The sequence below is a fragment of the Histomonas meleagridis genome (assembly GCF_020186115.1).
Source record: "Histomonas meleagridis strain 2922-C6/04-10x chromosome Unknown contig_4, whole genome shotgun sequence".
In the NCBI taxonomy this organism is placed as follows: Eukaryota; Parabasalia; order Tritrichomonadida; family Dientamoebidae; genus Histomonas; species Histomonas meleagridis.
In genome coordinates this window covers 818,586-842,916 of record NW_027150883.1, presented here as the reverse complement: position 1 = coordinate 842,916, position 24,331 = coordinate 818,586, and the positions used below count along the sequence as shown (strand labels likewise).

At 29.0% G+C, this 24,331-nt stretch overlaps 1 protein-coding gene across 1 annotated transcript; it reads right to left on the bottom strand.

Annotated features, from left to right (window-relative positions):
• Positions 1-56: 56 nt before the first annotated feature.
• GO595_005993 (uncharacterized protein) lies at positions 57-1,454 on the bottom strand (the record flags this gene model as incomplete). The annotated part of the gene is made up of 1 exon (XM_067919298.1): positions 57-1,454. One exon carries the CDS (start codon positions 1,452-1,454, stop codon positions 57-59), a length of 1,398 nt encoding a protein of 465 aa, XP_067774029.1.
• Positions 1,455-24,331: the final 22,877 nt, after the last annotated feature.

Genomic DNA, 24,331 nt, shown 5'->3' with positions numbered 1-24,331 from the left:
CATAAACAAAAAATTTCTTTTACGACAAATTTATAAATTTATTCATTTAAATATTTTTAAAATTCATCAAATTCTTCATCTTCAAAGTGATCTGTATCATCAGAATTTGATTTTTCGCTTGTATCTTTTTCTGATTTATCACTCTGTTCATTTTCATCTGATTTATTACTTTGTTGATGATCATTATCTGATAATTCTTCATTCTGTTCATTTTCCATTTTATTATTTGTATCACTTGATATACTTTTTTCACTATTTTGTTCATCATTTTTTTCTTTCTTTGATGATGAACTTGATTTACTTGAACTTTCACTTTTTTTATCATCATTTGATTCATTACTTTTATTTTCATCTTTATTCGATTCACTATTTTCATTTTCATCTTTATTTGAATCACTTTTAATACTTTTATTATCACTTGAATGATAATTTTCTTTGTTTGAATCGCTTTTATCATCATACTCATTATTATTGTTACTATTATCTGAATAAGAAGTTGAACTATCTTCACTTTCACTTGAATCTTCTTCTTCAACATCTTCAATATTTTCATATTTCTGTTTAAGATCATCAGCATATTGATCCATTCCAAGGTTTTCATATATCTCAGAAGCTCTTTTATAATTTTCTTTTGCCTTTTTCATCTTTTCAGCAAATTCACATGCTTCGCTCAATTCCTCGAACAATTGCGCAGTTTCTTCTTTCTCTTCTCCATTATTTGCTTCATCAAGTGCATTCCATGCTTCTTCATATGAGTTAATCGCATCATCGAAATGTCCGCGCGTTGCATATATTCGGGCTTTAGATATATCTCTTTTATAACGAAGCATTGGATTTTCGATGTCGCAATCTTTGTATTTGGAAATAGCTCTCTCCGCAAGGTTAGCGCGCTTAATAGAGTTACTTTGCTGGTTATTACGTAATGCAAGATGCGCTATGGCTGTTTCAACTGCAATAACAATCGATTCTTCTTCTTCAATTTCAACCATCTCTTCAAGTTGATGCGCTTTCGAAAGATGGCGTAATGCGGAGTTTGGCCTGTAGTTTTGGTTGTAGAAAACGCCAAGAGCAGTATACGAACGAAGCGCTTGAACGGAATTTTCCCCATAGATTATAAATCGTAACGCTTTTTGCTGAACAAGAAGTTTGAACTTCTCTGGTTGCTCAACGTCTTCTTGTTCAAGCTTTTCTTCAATTGCTTTGAGTTTTTCATCTGGTTGTGTGGAATCTTTGGCATCTGGATTTTCACGAAAATACTTTTCGGCAAACGATTCGGCGTTTTCACGTTGAACTGCTTTGTTTGGCGCAAATTTTTGGGGAACACGAGATAAACGATGACTTGAACTATCAATGTCTTTGCGTGATAACTTTTTCACGGGCTTTTGTGAGCTTCGTGGTGATATGACAGTGGGCTGAATCCTTTTCGTGTTCTTCGTTGTTTGTATTCTGCTCATTGTTGTGCAGAAAATACGTTATGCCAATGAAATATCATGTGAAATGGAAATACCAATTTTGGAATGAATTATCTCAATTAATATTTTGAATTAAAGTGAATCAATATTTACATAGTTTATTTGAGGTTTTTTCCGATGAATGATCTTCCAAGTTTTTTTTATAAAAAAGATGTCTTCGGTGATAAAATGCATCCTTGATATATTTTCTTAAAATCTTATTCAAGGTTCCATCAAAAAATAGAGTTAGGCACTAAATTAGGGATTCTTTATATTCATTTCAATTTTCGAAAATATATTACTTACCTTTAATGCAAATATCACCAACTACTGAGAATAAAAAACACAATTTTGAATAATTCATTTTTTATTCGATCGAAGAGATCATCAAAATCACATGCCAACTCAATAAATTCTTCTTCATCTTTCTTTTCTTCTTTTGTGTTGGAGGTAGGGGAGCAGCACACCCATCAACAACTGTGAGTTTGGATGAATTCATGTAAAGCAAAAGTGAGTGTGCAAATAAAGGAAGCATTGAAATGTTTATAATTTCTTGCAGGGGTTAGTCAAAAAAAATAATAGAAATGGAGTCAAAATCGAAGAAGTAAATATGATAAAGATAGAATCATAATAAAGGATAAATATAATAAAGAAGTAATCAGTATAAAGAAGTAATCATAATGAAGTCGTTAATAATCGCAGACAAGCTGCTCCGCTACGCATTAAGTAATCTACTAACAATCAATTAATAAACAATTCACTTTATCTACAACTAAATCTATCAACAAAACATTTCTCCATCTATTTTTTCCCAAAATATTCTTTTTCAAGATTACTCATTTCACCAGGTCTATTTGCTCGTATACGAGGTATATAACTGACAGGAATGTAATCAGTTCTCCACCAATACTAAATGAATTATATGCGAAAAATCACAAATATCAGTATGCTGCATCAAATGATCCATTTATATATGATTTAGAATGTTTACAAGGACTTTATGACAATCTTGGAGATTTTTTTGATATGATAAGTAAACAAGAAGTAATGGCTAATAACTGATAAAACATACATGACAATTTCATTTTTTTATTACTTAGGAATGTTTGCGTCACAGAATCAACAACCAAACGTGATTGATGCAATGTCTGAAAATTTACGAGACTGGTATAATGCTGTTGATGAAGCTGTGAAAGCTTTCTAAATTATTCCCTGCAATATTAAATACACTACAGCTACTTCGAACAAAAATGTTGAAGACATTAACGGAGGTGACACAACTTATGTCGACATATTCACAGATGGTTTTAAAATTATTGATTTAGATAATAGTCATATTACTTTAATATTACTTTAGAACAAGAAGTTCAGATAATTGTACCATCACAAACAGGCTAATTATTTAAAGAGTATTATGTCGGATATAAGTGCTCGGCAGATGCTTTGGATCAGTATAGAGTCTATCTAAACACAGATAAAATTCAAGATGTTCATAATGCTAGGTATGAATGGTTTATGTATTACAATTCACTATCCGATGAAGCTAAAGCATTAAATGATTGTTTTGCGATTATGAAAAAAATTCGTAATCACGATCCAATGGTTCCGAGAATTTATTGTGATTTTAGTGCTATTACTTCATCTAAAGAAGTTATTGTAAAGAATTTTTTTAAGAATTCCTATTAGAGTACCTAGAAAAATGGCTTATCGTAAATCCAGGGCAAAAAAGTGCCCGACTTTTTGAATGGATTATATCCACTTTTTCATAACTAACCGTACCGATATAGGGCAAAAATGTTACAGCAATAATTTTTCATTCAATTTCATATTTTTAAATTGAATCGCCTCGTCACAAATGAATACTCATTGAATAATTTTGGTTGTAAAATATATTTGAATGCATTCAAATAATTATGTGTTAATACAATTTCTTTATGTAGAGTGTCAAAATATTCATGTCATCGTCGAATGTCATTTTGCTCCGATTATTTATGAATGAAAACTATTTTTCCATTTTCATCAAATTTTCAATTGTCGTGATCTCAGGGCAAAAAAGTGTCATACGAATCAATAGTAATGAATATTTTCTATTAGTATTTTTATGCCAACGAATTGAATATCGTCTATTGATTAAGAATTTTGCACTTTTATACTGCAATTCAGTAAAGCAATATCAATTGATTTTTAAATATAAATTATTTTGATAATTTATGTGAATCTATAATAGGGTTTGCTGTAAATATTAAGAGTTCCATAAAACGAAATTAATGTTCACTAAGTTCTATTTTTTATGAGAATATTTTTACATGGAAAAACATTGCACATTTCAAATTTTTCCATACCCCAAAGATGAACGTTTTATGGTATCTCTCAAAGCGTTGATTCACATTAACTCAAACAAAAACACTCAAGTTTATATTAATTTATACAATCATATTCATATCCAATCGTCCTCGTCCGCTTTCGCCATATATCCGATGCTTCCACTGATCTCTTCGACAAGCTTTGTACTCGACGTCGAGTGTGTCTTTGAATTCCATTTTTGCCAATGACTATTTTTTTTCCTTATTGCTCTGCACCAAGAAGACAACGATGCCGGCAACGATAGCCACAGCCGACTCGCAAACAATACCAGTCAAAGCTGGCGCCGATATGCCGCCAGCGGATGAAGGGGAGGCCTGGAACACGACGGTGAAGAGTTGCGTGTAGAATCTGTAGTACGAAGAGATTGCAACGACTCTGTGATCATAGAAGACGAGCTCACTTCGAACGTTTGTAAGTGACGAGGTGACGACGGTAGGAGAAAGCGAATTTGTGTGTATGGCACATATAGTTAGCGTGTACGTGAACGACAGTGAATGCGTTAGTGAATATGAGCGACAAGGTGGCGTCGCTTCGAAGCGATTCTATGAATGCTATTTTTTTGTGTTACTCCATATTTAAAATTTCTTTGGATGTAAAAACTGTATTCCCCCACATTACGTATTAAGTAGAATGTATGAGAGAAGAGGGATTTTAATCACGAGTCAGAATTGAATATATATAGGAAATCCGTTCCCAAAAAAATTAATGGTTATAAAAAAATGTGAAAACATCACGGTTTAAATCTGAACTTTATTATGTTGTTCAAAACAAAGCCCACACGATTGTGCTTTATATCAATTCAATATCAAACAGGAATCTAAATAACATAAAAATAAAATAAAATCACAAAATAATAATTAAAATAGTAATGAGTTTATATAATGAAATGAAAATTATATCTGATTGACGAATTTGGTATCCTTGAAATCATTAGCAAATGGATCTATTTCGATGCTTGTGCTTGTCATCCCAATTGTGAAGGTGATCCCAGTTTCGGAAACTTTTTTTTCAAAATGTATTAAATCTTGTTTTTGTTCTTGATCGCTCCTCATTTGTTTATTGTTCCGAAAACGAATCAATACAACGGCAAGCAGAGAGATCATGATGGCAGCAGCAACAACAGCGCAAACCGAAGTGATAATTATCCCATTGTTGTCGCTCGCTTGTGACTCATTTGGATATACGACAGTGTAGAAATTTGTGTAGTAGCTGTAGCACGAAGAAAACACAACGACTGTGCGCTCGTGGTAGACGACCTCCGTCTGGATGTAAGTGAGCGACGTGCCAACAGCGGAAAGCGAAAATGAATTTGTTTGTGTACCACATATAGTTATTGTATCGTGACTGACAGCAGATACGTCAATGTGAATGTAAATGATATAGTTGCATCACTTCGAAGCGATTCTGTGAATGTGTCTGATAGTATAAATGTATTTGATTCTATGAATGTGTTTGATTCTGTGAATGTGGAAGTTGGCATTGCTATTCTCGAGTTTCTAGAAAATTAAGTTGTTTAAGTTTGATCATAGATCAAAAAGAAAGAAAAGAACTATAAAAAACAAATGATATCAATTCACACTCATGAATCGCAATCAATTGCTATTATCAGCTAAAAAATTCATAAAAAACAAATATTGAAATGAATTTATTCAAATATAAGTTGTGATTGTGCATTGATGTTTACTTTCGCAAGTTCATCTAAATGTTTTTTTAAACCTATATTTCAGCTCGATAATTTCGAAATTCAAAAAATAACACGAAGAAACTGTTAATGTTATGCTTATTGTTGCTCAAGCTAAACTTCTCGAAAAATTGGCGATATTATTAGAACAATTACTATTATGTATTTTATGAGCGTTTATATTATTATTCAACATTATGAAGAGATGTCGTGATTGTCGAAACCAAATGCATGAACTTTTTAGATCAAAATTAAAAATCATTATATTTGCTTAGTTATGTTGTTTTAATAATTTGAATATTATAAATCTTAAAACACAACATTATTCGATGAGATATCGTATTGAAAATAAATATTATAAATGATAACGAAAAACGTATGATATCTCTGTTTCTTATGTTAAACCATTAAAATAATTTGGGAATAGAAAAAAATTATATAATTTCATAATTTTATTCATTTAATATAATTTTCAATTCGTTTTTATTTTTCTCTTTTCCTTGTTCATTTCTTATACGATTTTTTATTGATTAATCTATTATTTTTTATGTGTATTTTCACTTAATTTATTTTTTATAGCAATCCTATCTATCTTAATTTTTTTTGTTTATCTTTAATCATTCTTTTCGCTTATTTATTCATTCTTTTCTCATTTCTTCTATCATCTTTTTTGTATATCTATCATTATTATTTCCCTCCATATTTATAATTCTTTTTCTTTATCTTATATCATTCTTTTCTCTTTACTTTTGTTATTCCTTTGTTTATCATCTAGCATTCTATTTGTTTATCTTTCATCATTCTTTTCTTTTTATCATTATTTCCCACTGCTTTATATATATCTAATTATTTCATTATAGTTTACATGTTGCTGAGTTATGTCCTTCTTTTCCACATTTATGGCATCGATATGTTCTCTTCGTTTTATGTGCACCGCATTTTTTATGATCAACAAAGATTGTTTTGTGATTGGTCGACCTTTCTGTGCAATAAATTCAGGCGATCCTGTGGAACATGTTTTTAAATTGTTAAATTCTATGAATAGATCGTCAAATAATTTTCGTATTTCTGAATTTCTATATGCCTCTGCTCCTATTGAAGATATCATATCCATAAGATTTGTATCCTTATACATATTATAATTATTATTTACTGCAACTTGCACGGTTTGAATTTCTGTTTTTTCTGTGTCATCAAAATGCTGTGTAAAATAAATGTCTTGAATATCTTCTTCTTTAGAAAAGAAATAGATACGCACAGACATGAAAAACCAAATATCAATATCTCCATAATAGATGAGGAACTTTATTTTTGTATTCATTATTTAATATGTATTTTTATTTTTAGTACATTATATTAACCTTATATGTTGTTATAGTTCAGAGTGGTGACAAATATTTATATTCATAAAATTAGAACGTTATTTTATAATAGAATCAAAAGACGTTTATTAATATTAATGAAGAAGAAACCATTTACCCAAACATTAATAATGGATAGGCTCATGGAAGCATTTGTCGAATGCACAGAAATGAACAACAAAATAGTGCGCATCCCATCAGAAGAAACTTCAAATGATAACCATTTTGATTCTTATGCTCTATTAAGCATTTCAGACAAAATAAATTACGAATTAAGAAGTATAGGACTTACGAATCCATCGCCCAAAAATGACACAATCACACCATCCAATTTTATTAATCATTTAAATAACTTGAAAGGAAGAAACACATAATCATGATGACAAATATTCATAAATAAATCATACTCATAGTGAATACTCATCAATAGATTATACTCATGATGATAAATATTTATTAAGTGATCAGTGATTCAAACAAAGTTGCCTTAGATTCTTATCTCGACATTAAATCAATTCATTTTGCATTAAGAGATCTCAAAAAAGGAAAAAGAATTAATCCTGGATTCTTTCCATATCTAAATAAAACAGATAGCGATATAACAAAATTCGGTATATTTAATTAAGTAAATAATGATAAAATTAATGATTCGAGCATTAGAGGCAAGCAAATTATCTTCAAAAAATGATATGAATATGTTATGATCATTTATTATAACAAGAACTGTTCCTCGTAGTGAGTTAAATGAAATTTCAAATCTGTTAAAAGTTAATGTTTACTGTAAGATCAATAATTCACACTGCAGTTTTGGCGAACAGTACGATAAAAAGATAAAATTAATTATTATTGATGAGAACTATATTTTGTGTGATAATGTTAATGTTAGTGAATTTTACTTAAGGAATTATGATAGGATTGATGAAGAACCAAGATTTAAGAACCATCAGCGGAAAATGATGCTATTAAAATATGATGATAAAAGATATTTATTCAGTAAGAAAGGCTTAAGTATCAAAAAATTAATACATAAAATGGAAAAAGAACAATTATTGGTTCCAATGAATCAAATAACATTTAATAAATTGTGTTGGAGTTATGAGCGGGAAAGCGAAAAATATAACAGTATCCGAAAAATTGTTATTCCTGATAAAAAAGAGTTACCGTCATTCGTTAAGAAAGTAAATCAAACGAAGTCATTCTCTGGATATACTCCTGACGAGAATGATATGCATGAACGTTTACAAGAAGTCCTTGTACAAGGACTAGTAAATTCATTAGGTGTTAAAATCAATGTTGGCAGCTATTATAAATTTGCTGATTCAATGCGAAAGATCATGTATGAATACGGATGTTTTGATGACGTTTATGAATCATCAGGAAATATAGCAGAAAAGATTAGATATGAATAAGTATTTCCACGTACTATATGGAGTAAAATATATTTATCACAGAAATAATATAATATCGACATAAACGGAGCTTATATGTCAAGTGTAACAAGCATTCCGACAGGTATACCGGACGAAGAAGGAAACTTTAGCGAAGAAAATACAAAAATAAAAGAACTTATCGAATTATTATGGATAGCATTAACGATGAAGTGCATGAAGTATTTGAAAATAAACAATCACAGGATACAGTAGAAAATGCCAAACCTGTTATTAAATCAATTTTGCACGTTTTTGTTTTAATGTGTTTCCATGTGTTCTTGATATATATGATATCATGACTTCCGACTGGCTATTTTTAATCATTTTTTAATTCTATCAAAAAAAAAAAATGTGTTATGCTGAATCCGTTATTAATGCTAACGTCGACGATGCCGTCAATGAGCCATGATCATTTGATGCATCATACTGATATTTAGGATTCTTAGCATAAAATTCATTTAGTATTGGTGAAGGGACAATTTTATATTTTTCATTAATTGAAGCCTTTACTAATTTTAACGCTTCGGCGTGACTAGCTAAATTATTTCTTGCTTTTTTAATTGTGCTTTCATGTATTTAACTTGTGAAACGATGGACGCATCATTATTTTCAAGCATATATTGTGCTTTTTGCTGAGCAACACTACTTTTCCATAATTCTTCTTTAGCTTTTAATTAATTCTTTAATTCTTCAGTCTTTTTATCCTCCATTTTTCCACAAAAACAACAATTGCCTTTTTTGAATACTCGCCTGGATCTAAAAAATCATTGTATTCATCAATTTCAGTTACTTTATCTAATGACGCGTTTAGATGTATTTTTCGCATCATTTCTTTTTCAAGTAATTGTCGTTGTTTAATATATAACTTTCGGTCAAGCTCTTTTTATCTTATCGATTGCTCTAATCTAATGTTCTCTTGAATAGCAGCAGTAATTTTATTTTTTTCTGCTTCATTTATCTTATATAGTGCCAGTTGTTGATATACCTTTTTGGAAGTTTTCACTTTCTGCAAATGGAAAGACAATATTAAGATTACTATTATCTCAATATATCCAAACTCTTGTTTCAGTTATAACACTATTATCATCAGACTTATATTAATCAAAATACAATTGTAATGATTTCTTTAGATCCTCATTTATACTAGATAATAGACTGCCATTCAGATTAACATATTCATATTTTTATCATAATCTACTGTAATATATTATAGTCTTCTCTTGTATACATTTTTAATCAATATTGAATCTATAAGAATGATGTGGATATAAAAAACATGTTATGCTATCTTGATTTACACGAAATACTGTGAATAAAGTATCGCAATGTTCAATACTATATATTTATATATAATATTAATACTTATAGCAACAGTATCTATACAAGTTTTATCGCTGTGATATTCTTGTGTAAAATCTTTTACCTGACATAGATGTATGGGGGAATAATAATGGAACTTGTATATATTTAGGAGTTAATTAATTAGAAATATTTATTCCTAATGAATATTCTGCTAATTTTATTTTGATGTTTTACTTTTCGCTTGCATTGATTAATGTCCTTACATTGTCTTCTCCAACAATTGCCCATGTTAACAGACCGCAGTTGATGATTCTGTCAATAATTTTCTCATTTAATTTATCCATTCTTTCTCTTTATAAGGTGAAACATTTGGTCGGCGCTTATAATGTAACCTTTTTGATGTAAATTTGTGTCTGCTTTTGAGCCGGCATCGCGATCTCCGGCTTGTTGTACGTTCTAAAAGTCTGCAATAATACCATCTGAACAGATGAATGGCTTAATATTTTCATCTAATGCATGAATGTTTATATAGTATTCAATTGCAATTCCTTTGACGTCTTCGTTCGTAAATAAGTTCCCATTTTCAATTAATGCCTGAAATGTACGATACAAATTCGTTTTCTTCACTATCAGAAAATATCCTTTTATTTTTACTAAAATAATTATTTTGAGGATATCAGGCAGAATCATTCCTATAGCATTTCCTCCATGTATAGAGTGTTGGAACAGGTATTCCGTTGAGGCGCTAAGAGATGGAATTGATTTTTTATTCTGAAATTCTGCGCACATCAACACCAATAAATCACTGTTGATATGTCGCTGATGATTCCTATATGGAGTTATTGTGTATAACTTCGGTAAACGATTCATTAATAAAATGCCGTAAAAAACACAGAAAAATAATGCATAATAATGATGGGTAATAACGACAGAATACTATCTTACAAAACAAATGATCATTAATATTAATAATATTTGATATAATATATGCATTCTTTACAGCTGCTGATACAGCATTTTAATCTGAATTCGGATCGCAAAACATCACTCAAAAGAAATATTCCGAATAGGAGATACCATCAAACAAAATATTTTTATTTATGATCTATGAATTCCGCAACACATGGTGATCATTATTTTGATGTGAATCCATCGAAATATAAAATTGTTAGTACTGTACTTTATGATCAATTAATATTAGATGATGAAACACCATTAACGGCAAAATTAAATAATATTATTAAATCATTAATCACTTGATTGTTGGAAAAGTTACTGGAATCATTAGTGACAACATTATTGCTGTGTTTCGCGCGGGAGCGCTCATGAACCGAGAGGTTAGGCACTCGAAGCTTCCAGAACATTTTTCTATTTTGACTTATTTTCGAATAATTCTACAACTGGCATTGTGCCAGATAAAATGGAATAGCTGAACTTTCTGAAATTGTTTGGTTTAGCTTTTTCATTTACGAAAATAATGAAATACATGACAAAAATAATTAATGTCAAAAATGTTTAATTATTTTTTCACAGTTAATCGTAGTTCAGACAAGCATTTTTCTTTATTCATGTCATGTTCAATCGTTTCTTATACAGAAATTGAATCTTCATCAACATCATCTTCAATATTATCAAATAACAAACAATATGTCTTATGTGATTCAGAAATGGTTGACGTAGTGTGAAATCATCTGATTTATTTTCATTATACTTAGATCCCTGGTAAATATTAATCATATTGTTTGTCATCAATTTAGAATCGGAAGCAAACCAGTTTGAATATTTCGATATTATATGATATAATGTTACTTTAGTGTTTCCTTTGAATGGCTTGTATAAAGAAAGCTCTTCACGAATTTTTGTTAGTGATGTTTCTCTAATATATGTTTGATCTTCTTTTATCTCTCTAATATAGAATCTTGATTTAACAAAACCAATGACATCACGTAGATTAGTTACTAATATTGGAAATTTATGTTTTAATAAGTTTCTCTTTTAATGTTTCTATAATGCCAGGTTGAATTATTAATATTGACTGTAGAGTGAACGAGAGAGAACTATATGGCCATTTATAGTTCGAAATACTTGTGCCTAACATCTTCCAATAAATGTTTTATCAGAGAATAGAACCATTTATTTATTAACATTAATGTTTTGACTCATTTTTAATGATATAAAGTGCTTTTTTAATATAATTAAATGGGATTAGGAAGAATATTCGGTGGAATAAGAAAATTTATACAAGGTGCAGGTAGATTAGTCAGAAAAACCAGAAAAAAGAATAATTGGAAAAGTATCTCCATATGTTAAGAGATGCATCGAAATGATTCTTAAATGCCAGAAGCAATACAGACCGTTAGAGACAAAAAACAGCAAATAACAGATAAAATAGATCAAATAGTAGATATGGTGCCAGATAGTAGACTTAAAGAAAAAATAAGACAAGCAGTTGATAGAAGAAAAGAAATTGTTGATAGAATAATAGATACAGGTAAAAAAATATCCGACAAAACTCAACCATGTATTCAAGCGGGAGGAAAAATTTATGGTCAATTAAAACCTGCAGTTGTTACAACAGGAAAACATTTGTAAAATAAAACAGTGAAAATTATTTATTTTACGAAATATAAATAATGATTGAGACGAAGACATAAATAATTGTTGAAGCAGTCACGCCAGATTCGCAGAAGCTCATCCATTGGATTGAGGATCGAACCTCACAAGGTTCGGAAAAAGATGAGCCTGAAGAGATTAATATCACAAATAAACCAGTAAAAAATCTGACGAGAGAAGAAAAAGATTTTTCAATCAATAATGCTAAAAACGGTGTTATAAATGAATTTTTTGACGTCAAATTCTTTTAAAATGTACTAGAGTCACAGCGAAGAAACCAAAAACTCCAACGATTGATCAAAAATAATTAAAAATAATTCTGACGGAAAAGTTTATTTATAAAATGATCAATTATTATTATATTATATTATATTAATCATTATATTATATAAATGGAACATATTATCGAACTCAATTCCCGATTAGATAAATTAACAGGAAAGCATAATCAATTAAAAAAGAAATACCATCGTTTGAAGAGTGACATTTATGAAGACGTTGATGCTGATGAAGAAGTTACACAACAAGTGGAATCAACAGTGAATACAAGAGAGAAAAAGATGATGAGCTAGCACGTAAAAAGTATCTTGATTAACAAGAACAAAAGATGAAAAAGGCGACTAAAGAAGCTGAGCAAAAATATAATGAAGAAAAGAAACAGCGCGAGATAATGGAAAAACATATTGAAGAACAAGAAAAACAGTTGCGGAAAGCTGAACAAGAAAAAGAAGAAGCTAATCGTCTCACAGATACATACCTTGAAATGACGAAGAAGTACCTCACTGGGTTCGGTAAGCCTAATAGAAATTCAAAATGATCCTGACGTCAAAGTTCATCTATTAAACGATCAATTATTAATGGAACACATCATTGAATTCACGATCAGATGAATCAACAGCACAAGAAATTGAATAAAAAATATCATCGTTTGTAGAATGACATATATGAAGAAGATGATGTTGATAAATAAGTCCAAACAAACGAATCAATGAAACAATAAGAAGTTCAGATAAGTTTTTCATGAATAGCTCAAAGAGGATGGCGTTCGAAAGTGAAATATCAAACAACATGAATTTTTTATTTTCGCTTCATAATAAATGACTATAATCAATCGAACGTAAAATCAGAAAAAATAAGAAATAAGATTGTTCCACAAATTTCAACAGATCATTTTCATGTTAGTGTAAATAGTAATATCACCGCAAGTAAAAATAATGTTACCAAATTCAGCAATATCACAAATGTAAACAAATATGAATTTTTCACTATCAATAGCTCTATCACAAACACCATAAAATATTAATTCTGATGCTACTCATCATATGAAAAATTCAAATTAACTCCTTCAACAACAAATAAATGAATCTAAAAGAGAAAAAGATGATGAGCTCGCAAGTAAGTAGTATTTTGATGAACAAGAACGAAATATGAAAAAGTCGACTAAAGAAGTCGAGAAAAAATATATTGAAGAAAAGAAGCAACGCGAAATAATGGAAAAACATATTGACGGACAAGAAAAACAGTTAAGAAAGGACTATGATCTAAAAAAAGATATTGTTGTAAATGTAAATAACCAAAAACGATCGAACATAACAAAAGATTAGCAGAAATAGAAACAGCAGTCGATTAGCATATATTATTATATAATTCAGCTAGTGATTCATGGTGAAGCATCACAATCAGTAAAAGCCGCCATTAGTGAAAAAAATAAAATTGTACCTCAACCAATAATAAATGAATTTAATGCTAGAAATTTCGAATATCAGTATGCTGCGTCAAATGTTTTATCTGTACTTGATTCAGAATATCAACAATCACTTAATGAAGATCTTGGTGATTCAATTGATATGAAAAGTAGACAAGGAGAAAAGGCGAATATATTATAGAAATAGATATGAAGCAGTAAAAGCTTTTGAAATTATTTTCGGCAATTATGAATACACTACAGCAGCTTTATATAAAAATGTTGGATACATCACCAAAGTCGATACAACTTTTGTGATATTTTCACCGATAGATTTAAAATCATTGGTTCAGATAATGATAATATCAAAATTATATATTATTTGATTGATGCAATGTCTGGAAATTTACGAGATCGGTAAAATTATTCATAATAATGAGGGAAATTGTTTGTTGAGTTCTCACATTTGGATGATTTCGTAATTTGGAGATATTGAAGAAAGGATGATAATATCGTTGTATAAATACCAAAAAAATGCATAGCGTCATGAAGAGTTTTGATCTCATCAACATTACTATATTATGCAATAATCGGTGGAATATCATAATTAATTCGTTGAAGTGAAATATATCCTATCTCTTATAAATCTTGAAGAGTAATAGCGCGATTACGATCCATTGTGATTTAAGATTATCTGTGTATGATATAAGAGATTCAAATAATTGTTTTGTGATATCAATTTTGGCGGGTATAATATTATTGGCGGGTTTTCCAATTTTCGGCGGGGTTTTACCACGGATTAGACCGTTTATGACGACCGTTATGCCCTGGGAATAAGAATAAGAACTTCAAGGATTGACAATCGCAAATTTTGCGACAAGATTTTGACTTTAGTCTGATTCAACATAAGTACAAGCAAAATACAAATTTTTTTAATAATAATATGTAAGTTGATGATATACTTACTGGAGAAAATATATCGAAAGATGCTTATATTACTGAAATATTCAGTAATAAAGTGTTAGACTTATACAACCAATTTGTAAAAATTACTGAGGTACCTTGTACCAAGTTCTAAAATAAAACCTAGTTGTAAAGAAAATCATTTTTCTCATTTTTGATCAAATACCAAAAAGATTGAGCAAAAAAGTTTAAAATTGATCTGAAAATTATGAATACCTTTTACCGATAAATTTTGTTTATAGACATATATCAACTTCGCTCGAAGTTTATGAGGAACAATATCAAAATCATAAAAAATTAAGTGTTAATCAATCAAAATATAAAATTTCCAGATAAGGTTCGAATATATTCATGATAAATCAACAGATGAATGAATCTTACGTTAAGTGATAATTAACCAAAAAATAAACATTCACTTGAAGGTTTCAGTAATAAGAAAAACGAATTTCTCAAAAATGAATCGGAAGATCTCAAGAGTAGAGTCTACAATTTAACAAATAATTAAAAATTCAATGAAACAAATAGGTTTCACGTTTGAAGACAAAGGAAGTATTGACACATTATTTTCTGCGTTAATGTACGCGATTGAAACAGCAGCGCCAAAAATTAATAAAGATATTAGAATGACTTTAACTGATTAAGACGGAAGAAAGCAGTATATGCACGCCGATAAAATAACCGTTTGGTATTTGAGTGCTGGTTCGGATAATGATCAAGTGTGATTACTCAAAATCATTTTTTTTTAATGTAAAAGTGTCAAAAAAGAAAAGAGGATAAATTATGAAATTTTTTCTAACATCAACACGTCAGATATTGATTTATAATAATTTGTAATATTTTAAAATATTAATGACGATAATATGTATGAATCATGTCTAATTCGAGCATTTATTGCTTCGGAAGTATTGAAGAAAAAAAAAATGAATTAAAAATGTTGAAAACTTTTATTCAAACTCGAACGGTGTCATGAAGTGAGTTAGAGACGATTTTTGATTTATCGAAAATGAAAATTAACGTCAGAATATTATATCCATAAACCTAACATATTGAACCATGTGAGGTTCGAGCCTTTGGCAAGGCGTGTGTCAAGTCATTCGGTAAAAATCACAACAGAGTAATAAAACTAATAATTAGAGACAATCATTATATGTCAAATTTTGAAGTTGATGTATCGGAATGTTATATGAAGAATTATGAAACGGTTGATGCTGATTTAAAAATCATAACAGAAAAATTATGTTATGAATATCTGACATATAATATATTTTATTAAAAAAATGTTCGAGTATAATAAGTTTAATATACTTCATGATACAACATGAACTGTAATTACAATTAATCAACAAACAATAAATATACTTAAATGAAGTTATAAGAAATCAAACGTCAAAACATTTAATATTTACAGAGAAATATCTGTATTAAAAATTTTTATCAGTTTATTCTAAAAAAGTCAATCAGACAAAAAGTTACTTCGGATATTCAAAGAAGTATAACCGTCAGGTTCCATTGCTCTAAGATCCAATAATGCATCTTCAAAGTATATACCTGTTTGTGCTATATAATCGACATTGCGGTATTAGCTGATCGATCATTAAATAATTCAATTTGAACAGTTCCAGTTGTTGATATGCCACCATAAAATTTACTCCACCAGCAAATAATAATCCTCTGAAGAAATTACTGTTATTTTTGAGATGCCATGCTCTATTACGGATTGACTCCAGAAGAATTTTATGTATTTTTATGATAATACGGTCGAGCAGAAGTTTTAATATGTTATCTTTTGCTCAATAACTCAACGCGCTTCCGTTTAGATTTACTGCATCAAGAAGCATATTATAATTTCCTAAATTAGTTTCATAAGCTTCACTTGGATGAATTTTATCATCAATATTAAAACTATATCTAATTTGCAAATTTAAGAAACACGTGTTCACGTACGTGAATATTGCGATTGTCTGAATACAGTAAACATTGTATCGCAGTGATTCAATTCGATTGTTGCAGCAGTATTAAATGATGTTGGAGCTGTTGTTGAATCATTTTCTATAGATTGAGTGAAATTACTGACTTGATAAACATGTATCGGAAATAGCATCGGAACTTGAATATATTTAGCAGCTCAAGCATTAAACACATTTATTTCTAATAAATATGTTGCAAGCTTGATTTTAACATCTTTTGTTATTTGTGCATGACAAACAAATTGCTGTGCTGCATTCATAGTAGCGTATATTAAGGTATCTGTTCCTGATACTTTGATGTTATATGTTGCCGATTTGTTTATATCTTTGAATTATAAATATATCTATTATAGATCTCACTAATAATATCCACCGATTACGATATTTGCGGCAACTAATGATTTATGATCGCATACAGGCGCAATAACAAGATTCTAATATGACGGCATGAGTGCGATAGAAAGCTTTATTCATTAGATAACAAAGATAAATTAATAAAAATTCGTAAAAAAAATTCTTTACAATAACTTCTTTAGATGAAGTAATAGCACTAAAATCACAATAAATTCTCGGAACCATTGGATCGTGATTACGAATTTTTTTCATAATCGCAAAACAATCATTTAATGCTTTAGCTTCATCGGATAGTGAATTGTAATACATAAACCATTCATACCTAGCATTATGAACATCTTGAATTTTATCTGTGTTTAGATAGACTCTATACTGATCCAAAGCATCTGCCGAGCACTTATATCCGACATAATACTCTTTAAATAATTAGCCTGTTTGTGATGGTACAATTATCTGAACTTCTTGTTCTAAAGTAATATTAAAGTAATATGACTATTATCTAAATCAATAATTTTAAAACCATCTGTGAATATGTCGACATAAGTTGTGTCACCTCCGTTAATGTCTTCAACATTTTTGTTCGAAGTAGCTGTAGTGTATTTAATATTGCAGGGAATAATTTAGAAAGCTTTCACAGCTTCATCAACAGCATTATACCTTGAAAGCTTTCCAATTTATTCATATTTTTTCCTATGGAATAACGTAAATTTTAATGTTTTTTATTTCTAATGGAAATCAACAATTATATTTATTCTAAAATATATTTTTCATCTATAATCCTTTTCATTGCCGAAGTTTCGGGCAAAAATAAAAAATTCATAATTATCAGATATTAAAAAAAGTTAAAATACAATGGTTTCTTAAAATTATTTTTTTAATTTCTGGTGGCTATATTTGTGAACTTATGTACTTTATTCCAAATCAAAAATTAATATTTGTACAAAATTTTCTTTTTTTAAGCAATTTGTTTTTTGCATATAACTTTTTTTATATATAAAAATTTCTACTGAATTTTTGATATTTTATTCCTTCTCGAGAGTCTTAAAATTTCTTCGAATTAAATCAATAAATCAACTTGGAAAATATATCCATTACTTGGCCGCTGAAATAACGTTTGAACACGAATAATCAATTAAAAAGATAATAAAAATTTGGGTATCAATTAGTTGAGTATACAAGTTATAAAAATTATCTCTATTAATAGCACAAGACCAAATGTTCAGCAATATTGATTTCAAAGACCATGATCGATTAATTTTTCGAAAATTGATATCAAAGATGTTTTTCATTAAAAGGGCATGTTGCACAATTCTGACCTATTTTATGACAACTGCTGATGGAAGCTGTTGGTTGAGCTCCTGGGATAACAAGAACATTCTTGGCATTTGGGTCGATTGATATTTTTAATTTCTCAACTTCATCAAAAACGTTTTTTATTAGATTCCGTGCAGTTTCCGAACGTTGTGCTGCATCTGCTGAATATTGCATTATAGACATGATGAAGTTGTAGCTCCAATTTACTTCTTTATTAGATTGTACAGTAATTGTCGAATTAAATGATGGTTTATTTTCAGAAATCTCATTAAAAAAGTATATATATATTATATTTCTACTTATCTGATGAATGGATCATTTTTTTGTATGATGCTATTCATTAATAATGTGAATACATGATAAATTTTTTCTACGATCACATTTTTTTAATTTATAACATGCATGTTATAACGAATAATCTCAATGTTGGAATTGGAACATATCCTCTTGCTCCAGTAAATACATTTTTAAATCTACTTATCAACGTAATTGCCAAAATACTATTCTTAATACTGTTATATACTTTACTCTACTAGTGAGTTCAGCAAACTTCGCCGATGACATCGCAAAAAAAAAAAACATCCAATAAATATTCCCGCCAATTCTTATTATATTCTTCACCGTCTTTATTAGGAGCTCGTGTTAATAATTTCTGAATCTCATCATCTATAATCATTTGTTTTGTTGAATTGTATTCAGATGTAAATACACCGTCAACATTAACTATACCATAAGTGTGACCGCTATCTTCAAACATGATACTATTAGCATTTGGGGAATTAATCAACAAATTGTTTTTCGTAATTCCCTATTCTGTGGTATTATCATAAGTTGATACATTAATATCATTATCGAATAGTACAACATCTCCGATGCTCAGCACCCCATCTTCTATAAGTGCTATGTTATCAGTATTAATATCATCAATTGTACCATTAACAATAAGATCTTGATTAATTACAGTATATTTTACATATATATCTTTTTCTTCTTCATCAACTTCTATAAGTTCTTCATAATAATAAATGCCCGTTATTCTGTTATTAATATTTTCTAAATTAGCACTCGTTAAATAATCAAGATGTATATGATCTATTATAAAATATCTATTGTCATGATTATGACTTGTTAAAGATATGTTATCGATATCGATACCATTAATTGTAGTAACATTCATGTAACCATTATTACTAGAACTTATTGTACTTCCACCTCTTGCTTGAAAACTTAATGTATCAGTTATAGCTCTAATCCTCCAAGTATTATATTTATTATAATTATCTTTATAGTGAGAATCAATGTATTCTTCTACTTACATTACACCATCTGATTTAATAGTCGCGATTGATGGAACATTTATTGTTAAATTAGAACCTCCGCCAATACTATTTAGAATATAATATCCGTTAATAAAATTTGCTACAAGACTACCGTTAATTAATGAATCATCATTAATAATTTAATGCGTATGATTTAATGGAGAGTATTTATTGTAACATTATTATTATACTTAGTAATTTTTACAAATTGTTTATATAAGTTCAAAACATTACTAATATTACTGAACATTTCAATTATATATGCATGTACTATTTTCTCCAGTAAGTATATCATCAACTTTAATATTATTATTGATATACTTTAAATTTTTTATACTATTATCTAACGGAGATATTACAACATGATTTCTTCCTGCCATATGTGGAACCAAAACTTTTATCATAACTGTTTATCTGTAACGTACAAATATAATTTGAAAAAGTGTCGGATGTTTTGCTGTGATTACTGTAAACAACACTATTTTCATTCATTAATGCAGCTAACTATATTCTCAATTTTTTCGAACTGTGAATTCGACATTTTAATAATATTAAAATGTTCAAAACTGAAAATCAATTTAGCAACTGCATTATTGTACAATATCCGATTGAAAATAATCATATAAATCTCGACATTGATTAGTATGATACACTTAACAGACAGAAGTAATCAATATCATTTCAAGTAATGGCACACTTCATATCGAAATCTTAATAAGACAATCAACATATCAAAAATTGTTTTAAACATTAATAACTCATTCTCAGCAAACTTACCGATAATAGTATAGAAGGCTGATTTTGAGATTGAATTAAACAGTAATGATTTATCACATTTATAATTAACATTAGTTGATGCTAATTTTCATGGAGTTCATTTATTGTATCAATTATACATCACCATAAGCGTCCAAGGTCTTTCTGATGAAGATTTATTCGTTATTGAGCAAAGCGAAAGCGATCGAACGAAGTAAAAATAATTTTTGTTCAACACTGTTCGATAGAGTAATTATTAATATTGACACGTCTCGCCTCAATGTAGATGTTAAATCTTGCATGAGGATCTGTGATTTCAGAATATTCATTACATAATTTGATTTAAATTAGATCAATTTATCCGAGTCAAATATACTAGCAGCTGATTCTTTCATGAGATCATTGTCATATTATGAAATAAAGTGAAATAAAACGATTGTCTGACAATGTTCTTTTGATAACTTTTAATATACTCTTTGTTGTTTGAACACATATTGGAACATTTATGTTAAAATGCTATAATCAGTGATAAAAATATTTTTTTACGGTAAATAAATGTCAGATAGATACCAAGAAGTAGTGTTTTTTCATGTTCGAAAGGATTTTTGGCAAAAGTCGGAACAAATCTTGATTCTTCAAAACAAAGTCAAATCCAAAACGTCAATGTTATGATCAATCCTTACAAAAGAGAGCCTGTTAGCTATCCTGATGTTAAACCAGTCTCGCAAGAAGAACCCAAAATTAAAGAACGAAGTGTTGAAACAGCAAATGAAACTCTAGCAAATCTTGGAGAAGTGATTCATGATAAAGATATGTTGATTGGTCTAATGTTTGAATATTTTTTGGCTATATCTTCCGTTGTTTCGTTCTGTAAATGATTATCTAAAATATATTCTGACATTTGATTATAAAATCTTTCTGTCGATTGTTGAACTGCACGCTCAATTTCTTCATAGATGTTATCCATCATTTCTATAATAATAAATGAATGAAATTATAATATTAAAATTAGCTTCATTTTTTGATATCTTGTTCTCCCTCAGTTTTGCCATCAATTTATCATTAATAATATAATAATTATTATTATATTAATGCTTAGGATGAATTTAGCTCAGATATTATTAATATAAAATGTGATGTTTTTGATAAAGAAACCACGACTAATTTATCATCTTCATGATCATATTTTTCATAACCTGTTATTAATTGAATTTTGTCATATTTAAGTGCATTAATTTCTAAATAAATGAATGGTGATGATTCAAAATAGCGAGATATTTTTGAAATGTATACAGCGCCTAAGTCGAAAGACTGCCGTTCAAGCTGTGCATTAAATTAGTTTTAAAATTAATTTTACGAATGATTGTTTCCGCATCAATATCTTTAACATCTATCTGAGTTCTCATGTAGTGTAAGAAAAATTCCATATATTCTTTGATATAAGGAACTTGTTTGATAGGTTGAATTGGCTTGCATAACTCATCAAAATATTCTTTGTTTCCACGATATTTATTATTCGCCTCTTTATATATTATTCTTCGATCTCCTTTCTCTTCTTGAACAGACTTAGAATTATTTGTGCTCATCAGATTTCATTATATAATTTACTCAAGAATCTATTTCAATTTGATCAACTCCTTTAGTTTCCGCAACTGTTCGTTTTTGTGTAAGTTTTGATTTTATTTTACCGAGATACTTAAATTTCTCCGTAGCTTCTGGCGGCTCATTAATGTTAATCACTATATGACGACCAATCAAATTATTAAATTTACCGACAACTTTATTTACGTCAACAACGTTTTTCAGCGCAAAGTTACCGAGCAGTTCGCAAAAGCACTTAACAGGAAAGCTTTTCCCTGAGTCTTGAGCTCCATGAATAATTGGCATTTTTCCATTCTAAACGGTAATGTTTTGAAAGATGTTATATGTTAGTCCACCATTTCATAAGATAGTCGTATTTGTCTTCTTCATCATGACAAACGATATGTTTTATGTGATCCAGTAATGGTTGAAGTAATGTGAAATCATTCGTTTTGTTTTCAGTAAACTTAAATCCTTAAAAGATGTTTATTATATTAGCTTTATCAGGATTGCCATTAATTTAGCGTCGTCATAAGCAAACCAGTTTGAATATTTTGATACAACATGATATAATGTTACTTTAGTGTTTCCTTTGAATGGCTTGTATAAAGAAAGCTCTTCACGAATTTTTGTTAGTGATGTTTCTCTAATATATGTTTGATCTTCTTTTATCTCTCTAATATAGAATCTCGATTTAACAAAACCTATTACACCAAAAAGATTAGGTTTAACAAATTAGTTTTGGAAACTCATATGTTTCATAAGTTTTTCTTCTTATATCCTCATGATGCCATGTAGAGTTGTTAATATTTACTGTAAAATCAATTGATGAATCACGATACAGTACTAAATACTTGTTCCTTGTCTTCGTTTTGGTAAAAAATGAAACCACTTCTTTGTCATTTCTCTCAAGTAATAACGGTCTGATATTTGATCTATGATTAATTTCTAAGTCGTGCTGATGCTCTGTTTTTGAGTACTCTAATGGTACCATTTAAGAAAATGTTGGCGAGAGTGACATTAGAAGTGTCGAAATCGAGATTAAAATAATTTTATAACTCTTTCACTCGTTCATCATTAGATATAATTAATTGGTCTTCATAATCTTCATCATTTATAATTTAACCGTGATTCATTTTATTCTGTGGATCGTTGGGTATAAATATTTCATCAGAAAAAACGTGCCTCATTACTTGTCTTGATAACTAACCTTCTCTTCTTTGAACTAATTTATATACGTTTGGATCAAATAATTCATGAACACCATTCATGGCAAAACTTTATTTCTTAGTATGTTTCATTATTTCAACAATATCTTTTGATGCGATTTTTGTCTCATATAATACAACATGAATCGATAAATAATGTTTGTCATCAGGAATAAGTCTAAATTCATATGCTTCCATTTCCCCATTATTACAATAACCACCGTAAAAGTAATCTCCGAATATATTTTTTAGTTGTTCAAGCAATTCATAAACAGATATTAATTTATCTTCTGATTTAATAGTAACAAAATCAAAGTACCGGTGCACATAATCCTCATCAATTATAAATTCATTAAAGCTTTTACTGAAATCATAATCATTAATCTCGTCAAATGATATTTATTGTGTAATGAAATTATTGGGTTTGTTAAAAGATATGTCATATTTAATTTTATTTCATTTAAAGGAGATCCGTCAACACTTAGTTTAGAATATTTACAATCACTTGATAAAGATCTTAGAGCTCTTATTGATATGAAGAGTAACCAACTAAGAGTGGCGAATAATTGAGTATAGAGATGTGATATTTTTTCGTTTTTTACCACTTAGAAATGTTTGCGCCACAGAATCAACCAAACGTTATTGACGCTATGTCAGGAAATTTACAGGATTGGTATAATGAAGTTGATGAAGCAATTAAAACTTCTGAAATCATTCCTGGCAATTATAGATACACCACAGCTACTTCTTACGTGAATGTTGGAAAAATTAACGAAGGTGACACAACTTATGTCGATATTTTTACCGATAGGTTTAAAATTATTGGATTAGATGATAGTTATATTACTTTGAAACAAGAAGTTTCGATAACTGTTCCACCACAATCAAATCTTCTGTTTTAAGAATATTATGTTGAATATAAGTGCTTAGCTGATGCTATTGATCAATACTTTATACTGAAGTCTATTCAAATATGAATAAAA